A 24,109-nucleotide genomic window follows, 5' to 3' on the forward strand; every position below is an offset into this window, starting at 1 on the left:
TTGCTGACGGGGACGGGGGCGTTATGCTCACATGACTCCAGTCCTCCGTCAGCTTCACTGGCTTCCCATTGAAGCCCGGGCCCAATTCAAGGTGATTATGACCTATAAAGCCCTAAACGGCTTGGGTCCTGGCTACCTGAATGAGCGCTTACGTCCGTATATGCCCGACCGCCCTTTGAGATCTGCGGGAGAGTCCCTTCTCCGGGAACCTTCCATGAAAGAAATTAGGAGAGTAAGTACCCAGAGGAGGGCTTTCTCTGCGGTGGCGCCCAACCTATGGAATTCACTCCCCAAAGAGGTCCGCCTGGCACCGTCGTTACTGGTTTTTCGGCGCCAGGTAAAGACCTTTTTATTTAAACATCATTTTAATTGTTAAAACATAGATCTGGCCAGGGCAACTTCTTCTTCCTTCTCTTTTCTCCTCCTATATTTTTATTTACTTATTTTATACTGATAATTTTACTTTTATATTTGTAACTCAGTGTATTTTTTGTATTTTTGTATTTAACGGTAATTTATTATGTCCTATTGTATTTCAATGTATTTTATTGTGTTGTAAGCCACCCCGAGGTTTCGGCAAGGGGCGGCATAGAAATGTTATAATAATAATAATAATAATAATAATAATAATAATAATAGTAATAACTGTTGGGTTATCCTGTTCTCTGAACCCAGCTGCACTGGGTTCCCACGGCTTGTTAACCACCAAGACTGCATAGAGAGAACCCATGGCTTATTGTTGGGTTATGGAATGCAGGTTTTTCTTCACACTGATCTCCACTAGGTTGAGGCAACACGATAGTCCACATTCCAAGAGAGACAACCCACAAAGGCCACCTGAACTTAACCCCTGAATATGGTCTATTGTGTCATCTGAACCTAGTCAGATTCTGCTCCTGGGCATAGTAAATTTTGCAAATTGCACACATCCACGAACCACACACTTTCACTGAGGCAAGCTTTACAGAACTAAGAGCATTTCTCATGACACTTTCAATACTTCTGAAAGGTTTAATTACTCGGCTCTCCTCTCATACCCTTTCTATGGGAGCCATTCGCAGCTCCGCTTGAGAACCATGTGAATCTGCTATTAAGGATCAACCGTATGATACTTTTTTATCATACAGAGAATGTGAATGGGTCCCTCTCTTTTTGCATTTCTAGCTACCTTTTTCTCATTTGAAAAAGTTCCCCATCGGATGCTTGCTGGACTTGAGGGTCCCTTACCAAAAGACTGAATGTTTCCATCTTCCTCCGGCAGGACTTGCCAGAACAGGGTCTGCTGGCCGGGCTGGGCCAGGGTCCGTTCCACCACATGCAAAGACACGCCCGTCTCCTTGAGGTTCAGGAGTCTCTGCAAACACAAAGCAATCCCCACCAACTGCATAAGAAGCTGTGTTAATCTACAAGCCGAAGTCCAGGTCCTTGTCCTCCAAAATGCAGAATCGTTAAGTAGGTTGCCAACCCATCAACCCAATTAAAACAAAGAGGAGAACTCCTTCCACTAACATTCTTGTTGTAGCTGATAATCTGTGCAAAGGATAATTAGTGTGTGTGTGGGGGGGTGTTTATAAACCACCCCTTCCAGATCACCTGTGCTGGAGTGAATATGCCCAGGCAGGAATGTTTCCATAAACTGCAGTTGTTTAGCTTAGGGGAAAAAGCAAGCAAGAAATGACAGAAGCACACAAAATTATGCCTGGCATGAAGAAAGTAGATGGAAACCGTTTTCTTCCTCTCCTATAATATGAGAACCCAAAGGGGCCTTATTTATTTATTTATTTATTTATTTATTTATTTATTTATTTATTTTTGGATTTATATCCTGCCTTTTTCCTACAAAGGGCTCAAGGCAGCTTACATCATCTCTCCTCCTCCATCTTATCCCCACAACAACAACCCTGTGAGGTAGGTTGGGCTGAGAGTCTGTGACTGGCCAAATTCACCCAGTTGGCTCCATGGCTGAGCGGGGACTAGAACCCAGGTCGTCAGAGTCCCAATCCCATGCTCGTAACCACTACACCCCACTATGAAGCTGATGGGGGGGGAAGATTCAGAAGAGGAAAAAAAGGAAAGATTTCTTCCTACAGTGGAGAATCCAATATGGAATTCATTTCCGTACGATGCCAGGCGAAGACCTTTTTATTTAAACGTCATTTTAATTGCTAATATTATTTGTTTATTTTATCTGGCCAGGGCGACTTATTTTATATTGTTAATTTATGTATTATATTTTATGTTGTGAGCCGCCCCGAGGCTTCGGCAAATGGGGCAGCATAGAATGTTTTAATAAATAAAAATAAAATTAAAAAATGTAGTGTTGACAACAAATGTGATGGGAGGGAGGGTCATGGGAGCCACTTTGGATTTCTTGCAGGAAGAAAAGGCAGGATTTAAATACAATACGTAAGTTAATAACCTGCAGACAACTTCTTAGTGGAGGAACTTAAAAAAAATGGATCAGAGTAGGGCTTTGCTTTTTTTTAACTGCCTGACCACCACACTAAGGATTGTCCCACCCACCCAAAAAGCATCATGAAGGTTCTTTTAGCTTGTTCTCTTCTTTGTAGGTTTCTTTTCCCAAGGCCCATCTTAAATTGTCTGGAAAAGAAAGCAGGCTGCGTGTTTCTTTGCTTCATGATGCAAAAGAAAAACACTGCAGAGGTGGAAAAATGTGGAACCCGGAGGTCAAAATGGCAGGCCATGTATCACACGGGGTCTCACTGGACTTATCCTTGGCACACATGAGAACTAGAAACAAGATGTCAGGATGTGACGGTTCATTGTAGGATTTTGGGAATGCTTGAAGTATAGCACGTGTGTGTTTGAAAGTCTGGCCTGCATAATTTCCCCCAGAGCAAATCAGAATGCAGATTGATCAGCAACCAGTTAAAGGGATTTTTTTATTATTTATTAAAACATGTTTATGCCACCCCATTCGCCGAAGCCTCGGGGCGGCTTACAACACTAAGTTAAAATAATTATAATATAAATCAAAAATATAAACATTAAATTAAAAATACATGTAAGCAAATGGAATGCGCTCCCCATTGGTCCGCCTGGCGCCATTGTTATTTGTTTTTCGGCGCCAGGTTAAGACCTTTTTATTTCAACGATATTTTGATAAGTTTTAATATTGGTTCTTATATGTTTTTAACTGCAACCAGTGTGGGCCTGTAATTCATTTGTGTTATGTTTTATATTATTTCATTTATGTAAGCCGTCCTGAGGCCTTCGCGATAGGACAGCATATAAATATTATGAATGAATGAATGAATGAATGAATGAATGAATAAATGAGACCTGATATGGAGTAATGGCTAAGCTGTGAACTAGGAAATTCCTGGTTGGACTCTTGCCTCTGCTATGAAGACACAAAGTGGTTCTTGGCACTCTTTTAGTCCTTGGATTAGTCTCTTTTGGACTCCCTCATTCATCCCGACTGCCTTATGGGAGATTATCCACCACACCTTAAGAAGGATTTAGACAAACTGGAACAAGCTCAGAAAAGGGCAACAAAGCAGATCATGAAACTAGAAACAACTTTCCTATGAAGAAAGAGCAAAGGAATTGGTGATCTTGAGACTTAAGAGAATCCTGGAAGGGGGAATATAACAGCAGTTTTCTGGTACATAAAGGGTTCTTATGCAAAAGAGGGGCATAACCTGTTCTCTTTCATCCAAGACACAAATCGTGGGCTTATGTTACCAGAAGGCAGATTCTGGTTGAACTTTAGGGCTAACATTCCTAATCCTGAGATAAAAGAGCTCTTTATGACTGAAAGTATGCAAGCAATGACTGGACAACTATTCCCTGCGGATGCTTTAAACTGGATTTCTGCATCAAACAGGAGGCGAAACTAATGGTCCCTTCCAGCGCTATGATTCTATAATACAAACAACCCTTACAAGGTTATTACAGCATGAATATGGCTGCCAAGTGCTTTGAAATATTATTAAGAACATTTAAAGGACGTCTTTCATGGCAATTAGTTATTTTTTATTATTATTATTATTATTATTATTATTATTATAACATTTCTATGCCGCCCCTTGCCGAAGCCTCGGGGCGGCTTATTCACAAAAACAAATTGTTCTACAGTGGAAGTTCTCATGATTTATTTATTTGGGGTATTTTTAGACTGTCCAGTCACACTGAGTCTCTGGATGGCTCATAATCTTATGCATTAATTGCGTGACTTGGTCCCCTTCATATGAATTGAACCAACTCCTATCATCCCCAGCCACTATGAACACTGGTCAGGAACCCTGGAAGTCAAACACGCTTCGAGGGCAGCAGGTTGGCGAGAGCTGGCATATGCTGTGATTCTGAGCGCTGCGCATAACAACCCAAGACACGCACCTCGCTTGGCCCGGCTCCGCTCATCTCCTGCCCTTCGGGAATTAGCGATGAGCTGGAAAGACTGGGGCATTTGATTCCGCTCTCTGCAAAGAATGAGAGGAGATTTTAGAAGAAGAAACTGCCCACCCCTGTTGGAAGGAAAGAGGCTGTTGTTCTTGCTGTGTGTTTCAGGGCTGGAGAAACGCAAAGCCTCCCCATGCGGCAGCGGACGAGCCCTGGGAAAAGGCGCCACCAGGGATCAAGATGGAAGAGACCGGAAGGGCTTATCTCAAGGCCATCCCTCCAGGTGCTCAGGAGGACCCTGAGAAAAGCCAGAGCCTGCAACTGTGGGGAGGGGGTGTGGGACGACAGCCCCAGGAGCCAGATGAGCCTCGTACGACCCCGACCCTGTATTGTGGTGCTGGGAGAGAAGGGTTAGCCAGCTAAAGCAGTGGCAAACAGCTAAGAGGCTGGCCCACCAACAAACTGCTCTTGCGAGCTCTTTGCTTTACTGGATGTACACTGGAGAATAGAGAGCTTTCACCAAAGAATGGTCTGATGTTTTGAACGTGTGACGGGGGAAACCTAGCTCCCAACACCTGTAAATGTTGGCAGCAACAGCTTGTTTGGAGGGCCCGGAGCAAAGAGCCTGTGCTGAAATTCACTCCAGCTGCACAAGGTCCAGGATTCCGAACCTGATCGCCCCAAAAGAAGACTCATCCACACCCATCCGTGCCTCGCCCACATCCAGTCGCTTTTCAAGCTGAGCATTCTCACCTCTCAGGCATGTTCAGAGGGCTTTTGCTCAGTTCCGATTTGATCCGGCAGCTTAAGTCTTGTCTAATTTACTTCAACAATCGTACAGAGGATGTGACTTGCAAAGGATGCTATTATACCGAGTTCCAATCAAGTCAAAACTGGGAAAGTCTGAAAACTTGGTTAAGGCCTGAAGATGGACTACTTCAGATGAGCCGTCTTTCTGCTGTGGCTAAGCTTTAAAAGAAGCTTGTTTGTTTGGAAGGCTGGTTCAACTCTTCTAGATCTGGCACCTCCAAAAAGTACAGCACATTCAAAACTGGGTAGAGGAAAGGACTTCAGAGGGTGTGTTATTTCTTGCTCCCTGCAGGAGAAACCGATGCTGCCAAAATCCTCACAAGAATGCTATAGGTAGACCCACAGACCACCTTCGACAGCTGCCCGTCCTTATTCTCTCTCTCTCTCACACACAAGATACAGAACACTTAGGAACTTAAGGAAACCTTACCTAAGAGACAGATCTCTTCCTGTCCGAGCTGCTTGCCTTCTTTGTAGATCTGTGTCTGCACCACCTCCGATGAAACCTCCTCGGCCTCCACGGAGCCTACACACACATCTGGCAAGGGCCCCTGCAACAGCGAGGGGGATCTTAATGGTACGGAGGGATGCGGCTGAGAGAGCAACAGGGATGTGTACGGGACTCGCTCTGCACTCTTCGATTCTATTCCCTTTGGGATAAAACCCACTGAGCAGCTGTTTGCAAATCCAACTTTCCACAGATTCTGGATTCTGATGGGGCTGTTTGAGTCCATGGACACCTGGTTACTGCGGATGCCAAACATGCCTGGCAATGGTCTTCCTAGGATGGCTTTCAGAGGGCAGCAGAAAAGCTTGGCTCAGTGCTGCAGCATGTGCTTGGCCTACCAAAGGTCTTGGGTTCAAGCCCCCTGCACTCCATTTTTTAGGCCTCAAAAAACTCCTGCCTGAAATTCCAGAGAGCCGCCGCCAGTCAGGGGCAACCATTATGGGCAGCATGGCATGACTCAGGATTAGGTAGCTTCCTAGGTTCTTCTTTCTGCAGGTCTGGGACTGTGTAGCTTAGCAGAAAGGTAAGTAAGGGGCGCACGAGAGAGAAGCAGCAAGATTATGCAGGTGTGGAGAAAGAAACAAGGAAATGTGAAAGGAGAACAAGGAAACACACACACTGGGGCACAGAAGAACAGCATGACAAGGGCCTTTGCACGTGAATTCCCAGACTCGAAGGATGAAAAGGGTGTCTGCTGAAAAACGAACTGGCGAAGGGCTTTGCTGTCTGAACATGAACCGCCCAGAAATTTATCAGAATCGGAGTGGCAAGGTTGCATGTTGCAAACGCCTCTCCTTTCCAGCCCAGGAGAGAAGTTGTGGGGCAGAGAGAAAGCATAATTCCTGTTTCTCACTGTCCAAAATGCCCTCCTCAACCCAGATATATAGCAAGAAAACATTTATGTCTTGTGTTAGCGGATATCTCCAAAGCCAAGTTCTTTCATGCTATATGGCTATCTGGCTCGGCAGGCAGAAGGCTGCAGGAGAGTGGGGAGGAAGAATGTGTCCTTTTCCTTTGCTGTGATGTTTCTGTTCCTGGCTGGAGTTCTGAAGGAAACACTACTCAGTGGCTGGGTATCCACTGCAACCTCATTCTTATGGGGTCCCCACTGGCTTCTGACTGAAGAACCACAATTCCAACAAGCCAATCCACATCCTGGCTGGGTTCAAACAACACAATAATCCACACTCTAGGGCTGAATGTGGGTTGTCACTGAATCCTGGATTGTTGTTGAAATGTGGGTCGTCTGAACCCAATCTCTGTTTCTGTTAATAAACTTTGAAGCCTCACCTGCCACTTCCCTCCTTCGGCCTCCTGCTGGCTCATCAGGAAGTCCTCCGCCAGGGCCACTGCCTGGGAACAGGAGTCCGGCCCTCCCGCTCGGATCCAGCCCTGGAGGTCAGGTGGCAGGCTGGCCAGGAACTGCTCCAGGATCAGCAGCTCCAGGATCTGCTCCTTGCTGTGCCGCTCCGGCTTCAGCCACTGCCGGCACAGCTCCTGGAGCTGGCTGTGAATCCGACGAGGGTCCTCCACCTCCTGGCAGCAGAACTGCCGGAAGAGCTGGCGCTGCATCTCCATTCTCAGGGCCTCCCCTCGCAAGATGGCCGCCTTCACTTTCCCATAGTCCTCCCGGTCTCTGGCCTCCAGACTCTGAAAGGCCTGCTCAGCTTCCCCACTCAGTGCTGGCAGGAGCCGAGCTGCCCACTCCGCTCTAGGCCACCGGCAGGCCTTGGCCACTTGCTCGAAGGAGGCCAGGAAGGCCTTGGTGTCTTCCCATGGAGTTGTCTCTGACAGTGGAAGGTTCCCCCAAGTTGAATGAGGAGACTGCAGCGTCTTCAGGAACTCCTGCCATTGGACTTCCCAGCGTTGCTGCATCCCCTTGGATGGTTCTCCTTTGCTCATTTGCGACATTCCCCATCCTGGTTGCTTCACATTATAGTCTGGCTGAACAGCACTGGTGGTTTTTCCCGCCCCTTCCAGTCCCTCTTCCAGTTCTGTTGACTTTCGCTCCTTCATTCTTTTTTCCTCTCAATCTCCTCCTGAATTCTCTTGCAGCAGCTTTCTTTTCTGCCTCCCAGTTTTGCTTTAATACAGAGAAGAAAATCACCAGCTCAGTCTTAGAAGAGTCTTATGGAATTGCTCTGGATCAGAAAGATTTGCCTCATGATTAGAAAGCTGCAACCATCAGAAGCTCCCAGTAGTCTGTGAAGGTATTCCTGAGTTGAAAGGGGAATTTCTTCCTGAGTTAAAGAGACACATGCAGTAGAAAGTTAGTACCAGGAAAAACAAAGCAGAAGAATAAAATATTTCAGAATACAGGAGCCCTTCAACTACACATCTCCATGCAAAGTAAAAAAATAAACCCCAATTGTATGCACCACTGCATGGGACCCTTCTTCAAATCTCACTTCAGGCATCAGTTTTGGGTTTTGGGTGTTGTTTGTTGTATATGGTTGCTTTGTTTTTTGTAAACTGTCCAGAGACTTTAGAATTGGATGGCATATAAAATAAATAAATAAATTTCAAGCCATCAGCAGACTTACAAATCCTGACGTACTTGGGAGCAACAAACCAGGAGTCCAGGTTTGAAAGACAAGATTTGCTTCTGGTTGGTTTTATGAACAGGTCGTGTACACTGCAAGCAGCTGCTCGTTCAGAGTAAAGCAGGATAAATCAGGCAGATTGTTATGTGTGAACTGATTTAGATGGTATCACCTACTTCGAATGTGTAGCACCAATGAATATCACCTCTTCCTCAGATAAAACACAATTGGTCCAACCTGATCCAACCTGTAAGAAGGCCCATCGTGTTCAACAGACCTTATTCCAAAGTGCCTGTGAAACAGGTTGCAACCCACAAAGAAATCCCAACTCCACAGACAAAAATATATGGGAGAGGAGAGAGGGAAATAAAACACACAGAAATTGTGCAGAAAATTAGCATTTCTCTCTCACCCACTCCCCACCTTCCATACTTTTTGACTGATAAAAACCTGGTGCATTGGAACAAAGCAAGAAAAGGTTAGAATAAAGCAAGAAAAGAAAGAAGCTGAAAAAGAAAGAAAACTCTGACCATGTGCTGAATGGAACATACTTGTTGAATGTTCATTTAATTCATCAAAAGAACGTAAGAGCATGAAAAAAAGTGTTGCTGGATGAGACCCAAGGGCCATCTAGTCCAGCACCCAGTACACACAGGGGCAAAACAGCTGCCCGCAGGCTCCGTCCAGCAGGAGGGGTGCGAGGCCTCTGCCTGCCCAAGCTCTTCAGTCACTGGTGTGTGCAGGCAGCCCACCTCTGCACGTGGCCAGAATCGTGGAAGGAAGCAACTTTTTGTTATAGGAAGAGATGACAGATTTTAAAGCTAAAATGTCAAATATAGAATAAGTTCTTATGGTCAAGGCAAGTGAGGGGAGATATATCAGAAGTGTACAAATTTATGCCTGGTGTGGAGAAAGTGGAGAGAGACATTTTTCGTTCCTTCTCATAATATTAGAACCCATCATCCCATGAAACGGAATGGAGGGAGATGCAAGATAAAGAGCTTTTCTGCACAATGCATAGTGAAACTATGGGATTTGCTCCTTGATAGTGTTGTCAACCAATTCAGATGGCTTTAAAAGGGGACTAGAGAAATTCATGGAGATTAGCTAAGATATTGGTGTCTGTAGGCTACCCCCTAGTATCAGAGGCAGAATGCCAAGGTACATCAGTTGCTGGGGAACATGGGTGGGAGAGTACCCATGTTGCACTTACGTCCTGCTTGTGGATTTCTCACTGGGAAAGCTGGTTGGCCAGATTCAATTGTCTTTTGCCTGATCCAACATGGTGCCTTTCATGTTCTTACAATGATTAAAAAAAGATTTTAGGAATTAGATGCAATTACCAGTATCATGGCTGGGAAGACTGGGAATTGTAAAAATTCTGGTTCTTGACTCCTAGCAGAGCAGAGCAGAGCAAGCTGTCCCAGTTGGTCTAGGGCCTCTGGGATACAAGGAGCCAAGCTCCAAGGGAGGGAGGTAGGGAAGGAGGGAGCGACTCGGGAGAGCAAACAGGAAGAGGAGACAAAGGCAGGCAGAGGCAGAGCAGAGACAGGCCTGCAGTAGCCCAGCCAAAAGCCTTGTTTTTCTAAGAGACAATTGAAGGGAAGTTCCAGAGCAGCTGGTTGCTGATTAACTGAAGGAGAGCGGCCTGATCAGCCAGCAGCAGTTCTGTGGGTGGCGTAATTCAGTCCGATTCCTGACTCCTAGCTGAGCAAAACAAACCAGAGGAAGCTGCCCCAGCTGGTCTAGGGCCCGTGGGATTCAAGCACCCGAGTTTCCACGGAGCGAGCGACCGACCAGGGAGAGCAAACAGGACTTTGGTGGAGCAGTTCGGTGGGGGAGGTCCCTAACATTTTTCTCCCCTTTGCTTCTCTTCTCTATTTTGCCTTCATTCCCGTCTGCACACACACACACACACACAAACTTGTTTTCTCCCTTGTAACACACTCCCATGTCCTGGTGGGACTGTGTTGCTAGCCTTGAGTGAAGCCGTTCAAAGGCACCAATGGCCACCACAGCCCCCCCGCCAGGAGAATCGCCAAAGCTGCACAAGCAATGGGCCGAGGAGATCCCACCGCGGTGCTGGCCTGCGACAGCTGCACACCGGTAGCCCTGTTACAGGGAAAGGTGAGAGCGCTGGAGCAGCAAGTGTCTACCTTCCAGATAATAAAACAAAATGAAGGGTTTTTAGACAGAGCAGAGGAGCTGTGTCAGAACCCCAGAATCTCAATTTGAGAAGTGGGAATAAAACTCGGGTTCGTGGGAAAGATCAAGCATCCAGACCATCTGAGGCTTTATTGTATTACCCCAAGGTTCCCACGGTACTCACGATAATGCATGCATTACCGGGCAGGCAGAGGTGAACTCTGCTGCCAAGCTTCAATACCATTACAGGGCATTTATAGGTACACAGGTACAGGGCAATTGATGACAGAATGCAGAGCTTACAATGAGATTCTGAGCTCATCACATACAGAACAGATAAAGAAATGTCAGTCAATCACACAGTAGCAATGAGATTACAATATTTCTAATTGCCTGTATTGACACTTTAGTTCAGTAGCTTGAACCCATCTCCAGGTCTGCCTAGACATGTGAATTCAAGCCACTGAAACTGTGCATGAGCTCAAGACTCTTATCTAGACTCTAGACATTCTGAATTGGCCAGGGCACATGGAGCCTCTGGGCTAGGAAGATACTTCCTTGAATTCCAACAATGACTATTTACAATGTATATTTGGACTAAATGGCCTGTCTACTGTAGCTTACAGCTAAAGGTGAGAGAAAGGAGCAGGGAATGTCATTTTAAACAGTGACAGCTTGGTTTTGAGAAGGAAGGATTTGATCCCACAATGCAAAAAGCACACAGAAGCAATGTTTTTCTGACAGGATTTATCCAAATTTTCCCAACAGCTGCAATGGCTAAGTGTAGTCCAGAAGCAAAAAGAGCATCAGCAAGCTGAGGCAGCAGAAGAGAAGCACGAGGAAGGGAAAAACTCGCTGGAACTGGGTGGCAGTTAGATGCAGAAGACCTAGAAAACACCTGTGGAAGCAGTGGAACTCTTAAACTGCTTCACGTTACTTGAGGAAGGGACATGTGAGAAACCCACTGTGAAAGAACTGCACAACACACTGGGGAACTGAAAAAGAGACAAAAGGCCAATCAAGAAAGGAAAAAGATAGCAAAGTTTGCAACACCAAAAGGAGAACAGTGATAGCTGTGGGAGATTCCCTGTTGCACAAGATGGAAAAATATGAATGTCGCGAAGACCCAGAGAATTGCCGAGTAAGCTGTCTCCCTGGCACCAAGATTGAAGATATAACCAAGTTCACACAGCTCATACAACCCACTGACGAATACCCCTTCCCTTTCTTCCATGAGGGAACTAACAACACTGCCATGAGAAGCTTCATTGATAAAACATCAGGGTTAGAAGGAGAGAAATAAAAAACACTGGGGCCCAGATACAGTGGTGCCTCAGCTCACGAAACCTCAGTTCATGACCAAATCGGGTTGCGAACAGAAATTTCTGAAAAATTTTGCCTCAGGTTGTAAACTCTGCATCGGGTGACGATCGAGATCGTGCCCATCCCCCCACCCAGCATGCTCGTGATCGCACCTGTCTCCCTCCCCCAAGTGTGCCCGCGATTGTGCCTGTCCCATCCCCCCCGGGCATACCCAAGATTGCGCCCATCTGTGGCTGCAGTCGTGGTCGCGCTTGTGCAGGGAACACGGGCGCAATCGCAGTCATGCTGGGGGGAGATGGCTGTGATCTTTGTTGTTCTTTGTCACTTTGCTTCAAATTTTTGTGAGTTAAAAAAATGGTTACAGAACAGAATTTATTTATTTATTTATTTATTTTACCTTAATTACATTGAACCTTATGGGGAAATTTGACTTGGCTCACAACTAATTTGGGTAGCGACCAGAGTCGTGGATTAAGTTCGTAAGCTACATAGACCACTGTAGTCCACCACCAAGTATGTGGAAGAGGAAGTGTTAGGGAAAGAAAAATCCTTCAAGAGAATGACTGGCTATATGATGGTGGTGCCGCAAAGAGAGATCTGGATTCTGGGACCACAAGGTAAGGTTCCTGGAAGATGGACTCCTGGCAAATGATGGGCTGCACCTCACAAACAACGGGAAGCAGATTCGTGGCCACTACATGAAAAGGTTCATCAGAAGGGCTTTAAATGAAAACATATAGGGGAGCAAGATGTTCAGCGTGGCATTCCATCACCTGGCAAAGACCTATCTCAACAGAGGAAAAACCTCAAGAAAGGCCCAACACCAGTCTCCCAAAAAGCGGAGGAAGAAAAATACAGTGCAGCGAGAATGAACGTTGATGTCTCTATACCAGTGCCCAGAGTATGGGAAACAAACAGCATGAACTTGAGCTCATAGTACACAAGGGCAGTTATGATCTTATAGGAATAACCAAAACTTGGTGGGACAACTCACATGACTGGAACTCTACTATTGATGGATACAACCTGTTTAGGAAAAACAGAAAAGGCAAAAAAGGGAGGTGGAGTTGCAGTATACATAAGAGACACATGCATCTGCACAGAAATACGAGTGGAACTTCGTATCCCCTTCGAAAACATCTGACTTAATTTAAAGGGAGCAAAAAATAAGAAAAACATAGTTATTGGCGTCTATAACCGATCACCCAGTCAAAAAAAGAACAAGGATGCAACTTTCAAAAAGCGACTTGTCAGGGTTTCCAAGAAGAATGATTAGTCATCATGGGGGATTACAATTTCCCAGATTATATGCTGGGAGACAAACTCTGCCAAGCATGGCCCCTCCAAGAGATTCCTGACATGCGTCGTCCCTATCTTCAAAAAGGGGAAAAAAGATGAACCTGGGAACTACAGACCAGTTAGGTTGACATCAATCCCTGGAAAAATTCTGGAGCAAATTATTTTAGAAATCTGTCTGCAAATGTCTTGAAGAAAATGCCGTGATCCACAGAAGCCAACAAGGATTTATCAAAAATAAATCCCGTCAGACTAATTTAATCTCTGTTTTTGACTGAGTAACCTCCCAAATGGAGAGAGGGAACACTGAACATAATCTACCTAGACTTTAGCAAAGCTTTCAACAAAGTGCTACACGGCATTCAGATAAGCAAATTAGCAAAAACTGAACTAGATAGAAAAACTATCAGGTAGATCCAAAATTGGCTGCTGAATCGGACACAAAGAGCGCTCATCAATGGCACCTTCTCATATTGGAGGGAGGTAACTCGTGGGGTGCCACAGGGTTCAGTCCTGGGCCCAGTGCTCCTCAACATCTTTATTAATGATTTGGATGAGAAAGTACAAGGACAGATAATCAGATCTGCAGATGATACAAAACTGGGTGGAATACCCAACACGCTAGAAGACAGAATGAAGATCTAGGATGATTTTGATAAACTTGAACACTGGGCTGAAAGCAGCAGAATGAGATTCAATAAGGACACGTGCCAAATCCTCCACCTAGGAAAAAGAAACCAAATGCATTGATACAAAATGGGGAATATGTGACTCAACAGAACTGAAAAAGAAAAAGATCTTGGAATAATTGTGGACAATAGGCTAAACATGAGCCAACAATGCGATGCAGCTGCCAAAAGGTCAAATGCTATTTTGAGAAGTATTACTTCCAAATCACAAGAAGTAGTAGTTCCTCTATACACCACACTAGTCAGACCTCACCTGAAATACTGTGTCCAGTTCTGGGCAGCAAGATTTAAGAAAGATGCAATAAAATTAGAAAGGGTGCAGAGGAGGGCAACAAAAATGATCCAGGGTTTGGAAATTACTGCCCTGTGAGGAGAGACTGAGAGAACTGGGCATGTTCAGCCTTGAGAAGAAAAGACTGAGGGGGGACCTGATATCCCTCTAGAGGTACCTCAAAGGCTGTTACAAAAAGGAAGGTCAAGATCTCTTCTTGCTGGTAGTATAGGACACAGAATAATCAGCTCAAGCTGTGACAACCCAGATTCAAGCTGGACATCAGGAAAAGCTTCCTTACTGTCAGAGTAACACGACAGTGGAACCAGCTGCCTGGAGAGGTGGGGGGCTCTCTCACCATGGAGACATTCAAAAAGAAACTGGGCAGCCATCTGAGTGGAATAGTTTAAGTTCAGCAGGGGGGTGGACCCAATGGTCTTCATGACCCCTTCCAACCCCTATTCTATGCTTCTATGAAAAAATGTTTCTGCCCCATTTATCATGTGTTATGAGAAATATTACAACAGGAAACTTAGTGGATAAAGTTAACAGATGCCCCTGCAGCAATGATGGTACATTTCTTAGGGTTATGAGGAACTGCCAGATTTGCTTCAAGACAATACAACAACCATATGAAAAAGGAGGTCTTAACATTTGCTAATATATTAGTATTATATTTGGGGATAATAATAAGTCATACAATAATTTTAAACACCAGCCATGGAAAAGAGCTTGGCAAACTGATGTCACAATTCCACTGAGATATATACTATGACCTATCAGACACACTAGGCATCACTAATTTATCATACTGACTTTAAAATCAGTGACACTCTCAGGGAAATGATATTGTATTATTTATTTAATATTTTTTCCTATATGGTCCATCAGCTCAATGGCTCCCCAGGCAGTTCACAAAATCAAAAGATACAATTAATATAACACAGCTGTCATAAAATCACAATAATACAATTCATATAAGGGCTGGGCCGTCCTGGCCCTAAGAAAGATCTGATTCCACCCTCGAAGGCTCGCTGTGATAACTTTGCCAAGCATTTCAGAGAGAAAATCGCTCAGATTCGTCATGGGCTAGACTCTACTAGTGATTCAGAGGCTTCTGGGGAGATACCAATGTCACTATCTGGTCCAAAATTAATGGATGAATTTCAGTTATTGCGGCGTGATGATGTGGACAAGGTGCTTGGACGAGTACGTCCCACCACTTGCCTATTGGACCCTTGCCCATCTTGGTTAATAAAGCACGGGATTGGGACCTGGATCCTGGAAGTGGTTAACGCCTCTCTGAGGGAGGGTCGGGTGCCTGCCCCTTTAAAGGAGGCGGTAATATGACCGGTTCTGAAGAAAGCGTCACTGGATCCAGAGATGGCCACTAATTATTATTATTATTATTATTATTATTATTATTATTATTACATTTCTATGCCGCCCCTTGCCAAAACCTCGGGGCGGCTTACAACACAATAAAATACATTGAAATACAATAGAACATAATAAATTACCATTAAATACAAAAATACAAAAAATACATTGAGTTACAAATATAAAATTAAAATTATCAGTATAAAATAAGTAAATAAAAATATAGGAGGAGAAAGAGAAGGAAGAAGAAGTTGCCCTGGCCAGATCATATGTTTTAACAATTAATTATAGACCAGTGGCCAGCATCCCGTTTCTGGGCAAGGTGTTGGAGTGGGTGGTGGCAGGACAACTCCAAGCACTCTTGGATGAGACTGATTATCTGGACCCATTTCAGTCCGGCTTCAGACCCGGTACTGAATCTGCCTTGGTCGCCCTGTACAATGACCTGTGCAGGGAGGACAGGGGGAGTGCATCCTTGTTGGTTCTTCTGGACCTCTCAGTGGCTTTCGATACCATCGACCATGGTATCCTTCTGGATAGGCTAGCGGGATTGGGAGTTGGAGGCACCACATGGCGGTGGTTCTGCTCCAATTTCAATGGCCGATTCCAGAAGGTGGTGCTGGGGGACTATGGCTCTGCGCCATGGCAGCTATGCCATGGAGTACCGCAAGGATCCATTTTGTCCCCTTTGCTGTTTAACGTCTACATGAAACCGCTGGGCGAGGTCATCAGGAGGTGTGGGCTGCGGAATCATCAGTACGCTGTTGATACCCAGCTCTACCTCTCGTTCTCCGCCAATCCAGGTGAGGCAGTGGCTGTGCTGAACCAGTGCCGGGCTGAGGTAATGGGCTGGATGAGGGCCAATAAACTGAAGCTCAATCCAGACAAGACGGAGGTCCTGTTGGTTGGTGGATCGGGCTTCGGGGAAGGTGAATTGAACCTAGTCCTGAATGGGGTTGCACTCCCTCTTAGGGACATGGTCCGCAGCTTAGGAGTGCTCCTCGACCCAGAGCTTTCACTAGAAGCTCAGGTGACAGCGGTGGCGAGGAGTGCTTTCTTTCAGCTTCGGCTGATCCATCAGCTGCACCCCTACCTGGAGAACGACTGTCTGGCGAGAGTGACACACACGTTGATGACTTCCCAACTTGACTTCTGTAACACGCTGTACGTGGGGCTGCCCTTGAAGACGGTCCGGATACTTCAATTGGTTCAAAATAGAACTGCCAGGCTGCTGATGGGGACGGGGCGTTATGTTCACATGACTCCAGTCCTCCATCAGCTGCACTGGCTTCCCATTGAAGTCTGGGCCCAATTCAAGGTGTTGGTGATGACCTATAAAGCCCTAAACGGCTTGGGTCCTGGTTACCTGAAGGAGCGCTTACGTCCATATATGCCCAGTCGCCCCTTGAGATCTGCAGCAGAGGCCCTTCTCCAGGAACCCTCCGTGAAAGATATTAGGAGGGTGAGTACCCGGAGGAGGGCCTTCTCTGTGGTGGCACCCAATCTATGGAATGCGCTCCCCAGAGAGGTCTGCCTGGCGCCGTCGTTATTTTTCAGCGCCAGGCGAAGACCTTTTTATTCAAACGTTATTTTAATTGTTAATATTATTTATTTATATTGTTTTATATAATATAATTTATATTGCTTTATAGGATTCTATTTATTTATGGTTGTGAGCCGCCCCGAGGCTTCAGCGAATGGGGCGGCATAGAAGTTCCCTAAATAAATAAATAAATACAATATGACAATATGACAATGATCCACCCACCCCAACTGCGACTACATCAATCTAGATGTGCAGTAGTAGAATACAGTAAAGAATGGAAATAAAAATCTCACTATTACAATATTGGGAAAATAAAAACGGTTTTCCTGTGCCACTGGTGGGAACAAAGAGTGGGTGTCAAGTACACCTCTTTGGGGAGCTGATTCCACACATAATAATGTTATGAACATATGAAACTTGGTTAAGTGTAGCAACTTTAAGATTAAAAATGGGTGAACAACTACCACACTGCTTTCAATATTTGCAATTCTGTAATTAAATAGAAAGGAAAAAGTATTAAGGACTTAAGCTGTTATGAAGAAGTAATCCTGAAGGAGTGTAGCAGGAGATAGGATTGCCAGCTAGAATTTATTAATAATTATGAAGGACCAATTTTATCACAGTGTTCAAATATTAGGGAGAACCAGTGTAAGATTATCTATGCATGGTTATCTTACACTTGCACGGTTTTCTTTACAAGCAAAGAACAAATAGATCAATGTTTGCACCATGAAGAAGGAAATGTATACTCTAGGACATACATTTTTAACGTATGTCCTAGAGTAGTATTTTGGAAGGGAAAGAATTAAATTTATGCTAGATTGTGAGCTATCATCAGACCCAACAGTTATCTTATTGGTATACATGAAAAAGAAGGAAACACCCAGTGTTAGCTTGGAATTTATTTGCAGCAGATTAATAACCACCAAACAGAAATAATTAGGTGCATGTTGTAACTGGTCCTTTCCCCCTCCTTTTAAGCAGTCTAGGACAGAAGTTTTCTAATTAAATGGCTTGATTATGTTAAAACTGGCTAGCTAGGATGGCTTCATAATATAAGACTATTACAGAAGACCATTACAAAAGAAACCAGCATTACTGGCCTTTAGGAAAATGTGGCTTATGGATGAGAAACTGATTGCAGATAGAATACCTCCCATTAGCTCCTGTGAGCACCCACAATACTTTTCTTTAAAAAAAATCCCTCCCTGCACACACACACACACACTCACACAAGGATTTGTATATATCCATAGCCATGAATTGTTATTTTTCCCTATGCAAATATGTGAAAATAGGCACGCTTGCCTGAGCAAGGTATTATTAGTATTTTTCATTACAATTTCATTACATTACATTTTTCTACCAAGCTCTTTGGTTGGTTCACAATGTTTAAGTCACCCATTCAGGTTTCAGCCAGGCCTGACCCTACTGAGCTTCCCAGATGAGGCAGGATCAGGCACTTCAGGCTATACAAAAGATACAGGGAGGTACCTGCTGCCAAAGTGCAGAGGGCTTCCAAACAGCTGTTTCCCCTTGGTTTGGTTTGACAGCTGTCAAAAGCTGAACTGTCAAGTGAAGGCAAAAACATGTGTGATCTGTTCTCCTGAAAAGGGGTTGATGGGATTTACTCTCCCTTTGGGGCAAGACCCTCATTTTTTCCTTCCTTTTTTTTTTGTGGGGTGAGCTCAATCGTCATAAGGGTGAACTCACTTTTCCACTTGATCCCAAGACTTTTGGTGCTCAGAAGCATAAAAATGCATAAAACCCTTCCCACTGTTTAAAAAGACCAGAGTTTTGAGTGTTAGCTATCCCTTGCTCTGCCCCTTCTGAATGTGCTAGGGAAGACTGAGACAGAGTGATTTATGATACTACTCTGTAATGCAGTCCAAAAATATGACCCCCATTTTTCTGATTTGGGAAGGAAAACTGAGGCCACAAGGGACTTGGAAGCATAGGAAGTTTATACTGACTCACAGGGCTTTGCTAGGCACATAAAAGATTTGAGGTTTGGGTCCAAAGAACATAAATCTGCAACCCCCCCTGCAAATACTAATGTAGATCTATATATATATACAGATGTAGAAATAATTACGACAATTTATTTACATTTCATGGGAGGCGAAGCCAGCCAACTCATTTCTTATCCAAATACTCTCATATAAAATACATTCTTTATTCAATTTCTGTCCTGCCTCAGATTATACTAAACCAACAGAAAAGGTTCTTTTCCTAAGCTTCACTGCCATGCAGGCGAGTTTATGAAGGGATATTGTGACATGTGAGTAAGAGGAGCTACCTGGCAGTTGAGCAGAAGAAAAAACAGCCTTTCCATTAAACACTCAGGCCTCTCTGGGCTAGTAAGGCCCCTTGCCATGGGTCCATCCAGACCAGTATCCTAGGCCTTAATCCTAGCATCCTAATCTGGGGTAGGGGGGATGCCTCTGGTGGGCACGCAAAAACCAGCAACAAGCCCAAGCCTAAGCCTAAACCTGCCTGCCCAGCAAGAGTAGGAAACTCTTGAGCTGTTCCTTGCAGAAGGCTTTCAAAATGAGGCCATCTCACCGGTGCTTTCTCCAAGTTGCAGAGAAAATGTTGTAAGAAGTCCAGAGATGCAAGTAATGGATGGCATACAAATTTTATTAAATAAAGAAATAAATAAAATGTGTATGGGGGGGGGGAGGAACTGAGCTAAGGAGTTTGCTAGTTGATGACAACCCTGCAAGGTAAGTCCTTTACAATTCCGAGTGTGCGCTGGGAACTCCTTGGGGCAATCCTGTCCATGAGAGGAAGTGGCCTCAGACAGCTGGGCACCAGCTGCTGGCATACCAGGACCACTGCAACAAAATGCTGCAGTGCATCCTCTTGCTCTTCTCCTCCCCAGAGCACTCCTGAGAACTAGTGTGTCCTAGTGGTTAGAGTCCTGAAGGGGAACTAGGGAGATGCGGGTGCCAGACCTCATTGGGTGAGCCATGATGCTCGCTGGGGAGGGTTTGGCCCAGGCACGGCCTCTTAGCCTAACCTACCTCACAGGGCTGTTGTGAGGATAGACTCCTGAGGAGGAGGCTCATGTGCAAGAGGAAAAAACATGAATGCAACAATCATCCCTCCAGAGATGCAGCCGGTTATTGGGCATGCTCCGTCCTCATTGGGTCGCCGAGGAAGCGCAAGGCGGAAGGGCTGCCTGAGCCTTGCTTAAAATCGCCTTTTGCACTTCTGCAAACCCCGCAGCTCGCCTGGGACGGGGGGGGGGGGGTTCCCTTTTCCCCCACCCCCCCCCCCCCCCGGGGGGGGGGGGGGGGGGGTCCGCTTTTCTCCCGGCACTGCCCCCCTTCGGGGGCGGCGGCGAGGCGAGGCGAGGCGACTCGCCCCTAAGCGCGGGACGTGATGGGCAGGCGGCGCGGCTCGCCTTCTCCATCTTGGTTCCCCCCGCTCCGACTCACTTTCTCCGGGCCCGGCGACGCGCTCGGGGCTCCTCGGCGCTGCTCCAGCGGCCGCGCGGGGACGCCGCGGGCCGCACCCTCCGGGACGGGCGGCTGGAAGGCGAAGGCGGGCGGCCACTCGAGGCTGCTTCGCGGGGCAGCTCCCAGGCGCCTCTCCGCGTTTCTCCTCCTCCTCCTCCTCGTCCTCGTCCGTCTTCGGCGGGGCTTCAGCAGCCGAGCTGCAGAGGCGAAGCGAGCGCCGCCACTGCCCTCTATTGAACGGCTGAATCCGCCGAGCACAAACCCAGGAGGAGGACGGAAAGCACGGGCGGCCCCCTGGCCCGCGAGTGGGGCGCGGAGAGGGGAGAGCCCGGGCACGCTCTTGCGGTGTCTCGAGCCTCTCAGCCCAGCCTACCTCACAGGATTGTTGTTGTGGGGATAAGATGGAGAGCAGCAGGAGGAGAATGCTGTAAGCGGATCGTTGTAAGAAAAAAAGCGGGATATAAATCTAATTTGGAAAAGCCACCAAATAGATCACTCTCACGTTTGCAAGCTTTCCTCTTCTTATCAGAAAGTCTGTGGCATGGGGGTTGGGGGAAGAAACCCTCTTTCCTAATGAAGATATTTGGAGTTTATTTATATATATCCCATTATTTTTCCTGTTCCAGGAACTCAAGACAGTTTACATAATTTTCCTCCTCTCGGTCTTATCCTTGTAACAACAACCCTGTGAGGGAGGCTGTGACTGGTCCAGCATCACCCAGGGAGCTCCATAGCTGAGCAGGGACTAGAACCCAGCTTGCCTAAGTCCTAGTCCTGTGCTCTTAACTGCTCCACCATACTGGCTCCCAAAAGCTTGCACATTTGGGAATAATCTTGGTATTCCAAAGGAATGATCCTATATGGATTTAAGAATAATCTGCACGCAGTCTTTGGAGTCTTACAATTTCTGAGGATCTCACTCTCACTATGCAAGCTCTTTCCTTGTTCTTTCCCTGTACTTTATCCCTTTGTTTTGCCATTCCCCCCTCCCTCCCTTTCCTTTACACTTAGGGTGGGCTAGTCAGCATGTGACTCACCACATCCTCCATGGGAGCCAGTTTGCGCTGGTTCACAAATTCCCAATTGCACATACGGATCCAAAAAATTCAGGGACCGCTTCCCCTTGATCTATGCCATATATGAGGTGTGCCCAGTGTTGGGAAAATTTGGATAAATCCTGTCAGAAAAGCATTGCTTCTGTGTGCTTTTGAAATTGTAGAATCAATCCTGTACTCCCTTCTCAAACTGTTTAAAATTGCATTCCTCCTGGGCAATTCAGAATGGTGCAGATGCATTGCTTAGGGTCTGAGTCTAGATAAGCTTATGAGTTCATGAATAGTTTCAGTAGCTTGAATTTACATGTTTAAGCAGACCGGGAGATGGGTTACAAAGCTAAAGCGTCAATATACTGCAATTTGAAATATTGTAAAATTGTCACTGTATGATTGACTGACATTCCTTTGTCTGTTCTGTATGTGATGACCTCAGAACCTTATTGTAATGTCTGCATTCTCTCATCAATTGCCCTGTACCTGTGACGTGACCAAGAGAGTATAAATGCCCTGTAATGGTGTTGAAGCTTTGCAGCAGAGTTTACCTCTGTCTGCCCGGTAATGCATTATCGTGAGTACGGACCCGCGGGAACCTTGGGTTAATACAATAAAGCTTAGATGGTCTGGACGCTTGATCTTTCCCACGAACCCAAGTTTTATTTCCTCTTCTCAAATTGAGATTCTGGGATTCTGACACTAGCAAGTAATGAAAAGTAATGGCTGAAGGCCAGTGGCAATTGATGGGATTGGGGGGGGGGGCAGTGGCAAATTGCAAACAGAAACCTTTTAGAGGCACAGTTGCCGCTGTGTGACACTCACACATGCTTGGATAGGTTTGGGGGCAATGGAAATTTGATAAAATATTGTGGGCCTGACCCCAAAATGGTCGCCATGGAGGATGCAGCAACTCACATAATGGCTGCCATGGAGGCTTGGCTTGGCTAGGCCGAGGAGGAAGGGGCAGCGAGAAAAACAAGCAGGAAAAAGACTGGTAGGAAGGGGGAAATAGTGAAGCTGGAAGGGGTGATAAACAGTGACGTAAAACTGTGTGAGGAGAGAAATGGCCAGGCTTGGGGCTGGGAATTGAGGAGGAGTGGCAGCAACGCTGCGGTCTAGGAAAAGAGGGAAAGAGGCTAGAAACAGGGAAAGGAGTTAAACACCAAGGAAAAAAATGGAACTATGGAATCTGCTCCCCAGAAAGGTCTGCCTGGCGCCGACGTTATACTCTTTCCAGCGCCAGGTAAAGACCTTTTTATTCAACCATTATTTTAATAGCCAACAATTGTAGATGTTTACAATTGTAGATGTTTTAGGATTTTTCCCTTCACAGTCGCACTTTCTATTTTCTCCTCCTTTTTCTTAAGTTTATGATGTGTTTTGTATTGTTTTACTAATTGAGGTTTTATATTGTACTTTTATATTTTATATTGTACTTTTATATTTTGTAAGCTGTCCTGAGCGCTTGGCTGTAGGATGGGATATAAATGCCTGTAATACATAAATAATAAATAAATAAAATGGAAATAGCAAGATGGTGTATTTCATAAAAGTCACATGGATTCATTGTTATGGAAACCACGGCCTGGAATTTACAACAGCTGAGCCAGGCTGTCATGGAGAAGACATTTTGAGGGCTTTCATTCATAGGGTTGCCATAAGTAGATGACTTAACAGCACATAGAACAACCATTCATGGCTATGGATATATACAAATCCTTATATGTATATAAAAAAAGAGTTTTTAAAAAAACTTTGTGGGTGCCCACATTGGAAGGACCCAGGTGTGTTGTAGTGCCCACGGGCACTATGTTGGGGACCTCTGCCCTGCCATTAAAAACAAATTAAAGAGATTCTCTTGATGCAAGAGGAGGGAGAGCCGTTAAACCGAGCCATGGGGCATGTTACTCAACAGAGCAATTTTTTAAAAATCTCATTCTGCAGCTGGTCACCCTGCCTGCTAGCTGCAGAGCAAGAACAGGTTTGGCCAAGGGAGAGAGAGAACCGGTTGGAGCAACACAAAACTTAGTTTTGAGTTTTTTAAAGGTGTGATCCCACGGTTGTTAAGGCAGGGAAACATCTGAGAACTTCCACCAAGCTGGCTGGAATTTGCAGTACTTTTTTCTATCTAAATCAATCGTGTAGGATCACACCCTAAATTATTTTTCAGAGAAGGGAAACGTCTTTCTTCATGTTTTTTGCAGTGCACTTGTTAAGTTTTTCTTCTACCGGGAGAATCTATGCAGACTGGATTTTTGTGCTGTGCAGTTCCTTGCCAGTGAATAGGCACGTAGGTTTGGGCGATGTTTGTGGTGGATCTACAAAAGGGTGGATTTTGGGGGTTCTGCTATGTGCCCAGGCTTTCTGTGGGGGATTGTGGGGATTCTTCATGTGTGCAGTTCTGTGGATTACACTTTCCTACTCATGACCTTAAAGGTGCTTGGATCTTTACAGAATGGGAAGTGCTGTTGGAGTGCAAAAAGCAAGAGAGACAGTACAACGTAGGGCCATGAGGATGGCGGCAGATTGCAGGAAAAGCTGTATGAAGCGAGACTGAGGGAACTGGGTCTCTTCATCCTAGAGAAGACTCAGAGGGGATCTGTTGGTGACACACAGGTATGTGAGTGGGTGTCACACAGGTGGTAGAGACCTGTTCTCCCCTGCAGAGGAGGGCAGGACATGCTTCAATGGAGCAAAGCTCAGGGAACCAAGGTTCAGTT

The 24,109-nt window shown here is 45.6% G+C and overlaps 1 protein-coding gene across 2 annotated transcripts in view; it reads right to left on the reverse strand.

The window, feature by feature from the left end:
• The window catches only part of LOC123021018 (zinc finger protein with KRAB and SCAN domains 1-like), a 32,420-nt gene extending 12,017 nt beyond the window's left edge, over nucleotides 1-20,403 (reverse strand). For both annotated transcript variants that reach the window (XM_044425391.1, XM_044425392.1), the window contains exons 1-5: nucleotides 20,320-20,403; nucleotides 6,974-7,923; nucleotides 5,606-5,726; nucleotides 4,363-4,445; nucleotides 1,228-1,354 (exon numbers count right to left, since the gene is read on the reverse strand). In XM_044425391.1, the coding sequence (XP_044281326.1) occupies nucleotides 1,228-1,354; nucleotides 4,363-4,445; nucleotides 5,606-5,726; nucleotides 6,974-7,699 (1,057 nt within the window). In that variant the 5' untranslated portion in view covers nucleotides 7,700-7,923; nucleotides 20,320-20,403. The remainder of the gene's footprint in view (nucleotides 1-1,227; nucleotides 1,355-4,362; nucleotides 4,446-5,605; nucleotides 5,727-6,973; nucleotides 7,924-20,319) is intronic.
• Nucleotides 20,404-24,109: the final 3,706 nt, after the last annotated feature.

The sequence above is a fragment of the Varanus komodoensis genome, unplaced genomic scaffold, assembly GCF_004798865.1.
Source record: "Varanus komodoensis strain SLA01 unplaced genomic scaffold, ASM479886v1 scaffold151, whole genome shotgun sequence".
NCBI lineage: Eukaryota > Metazoa > Chordata > Lepidosauria > Squamata > Varanidae > Varanus > Varanus komodoensis.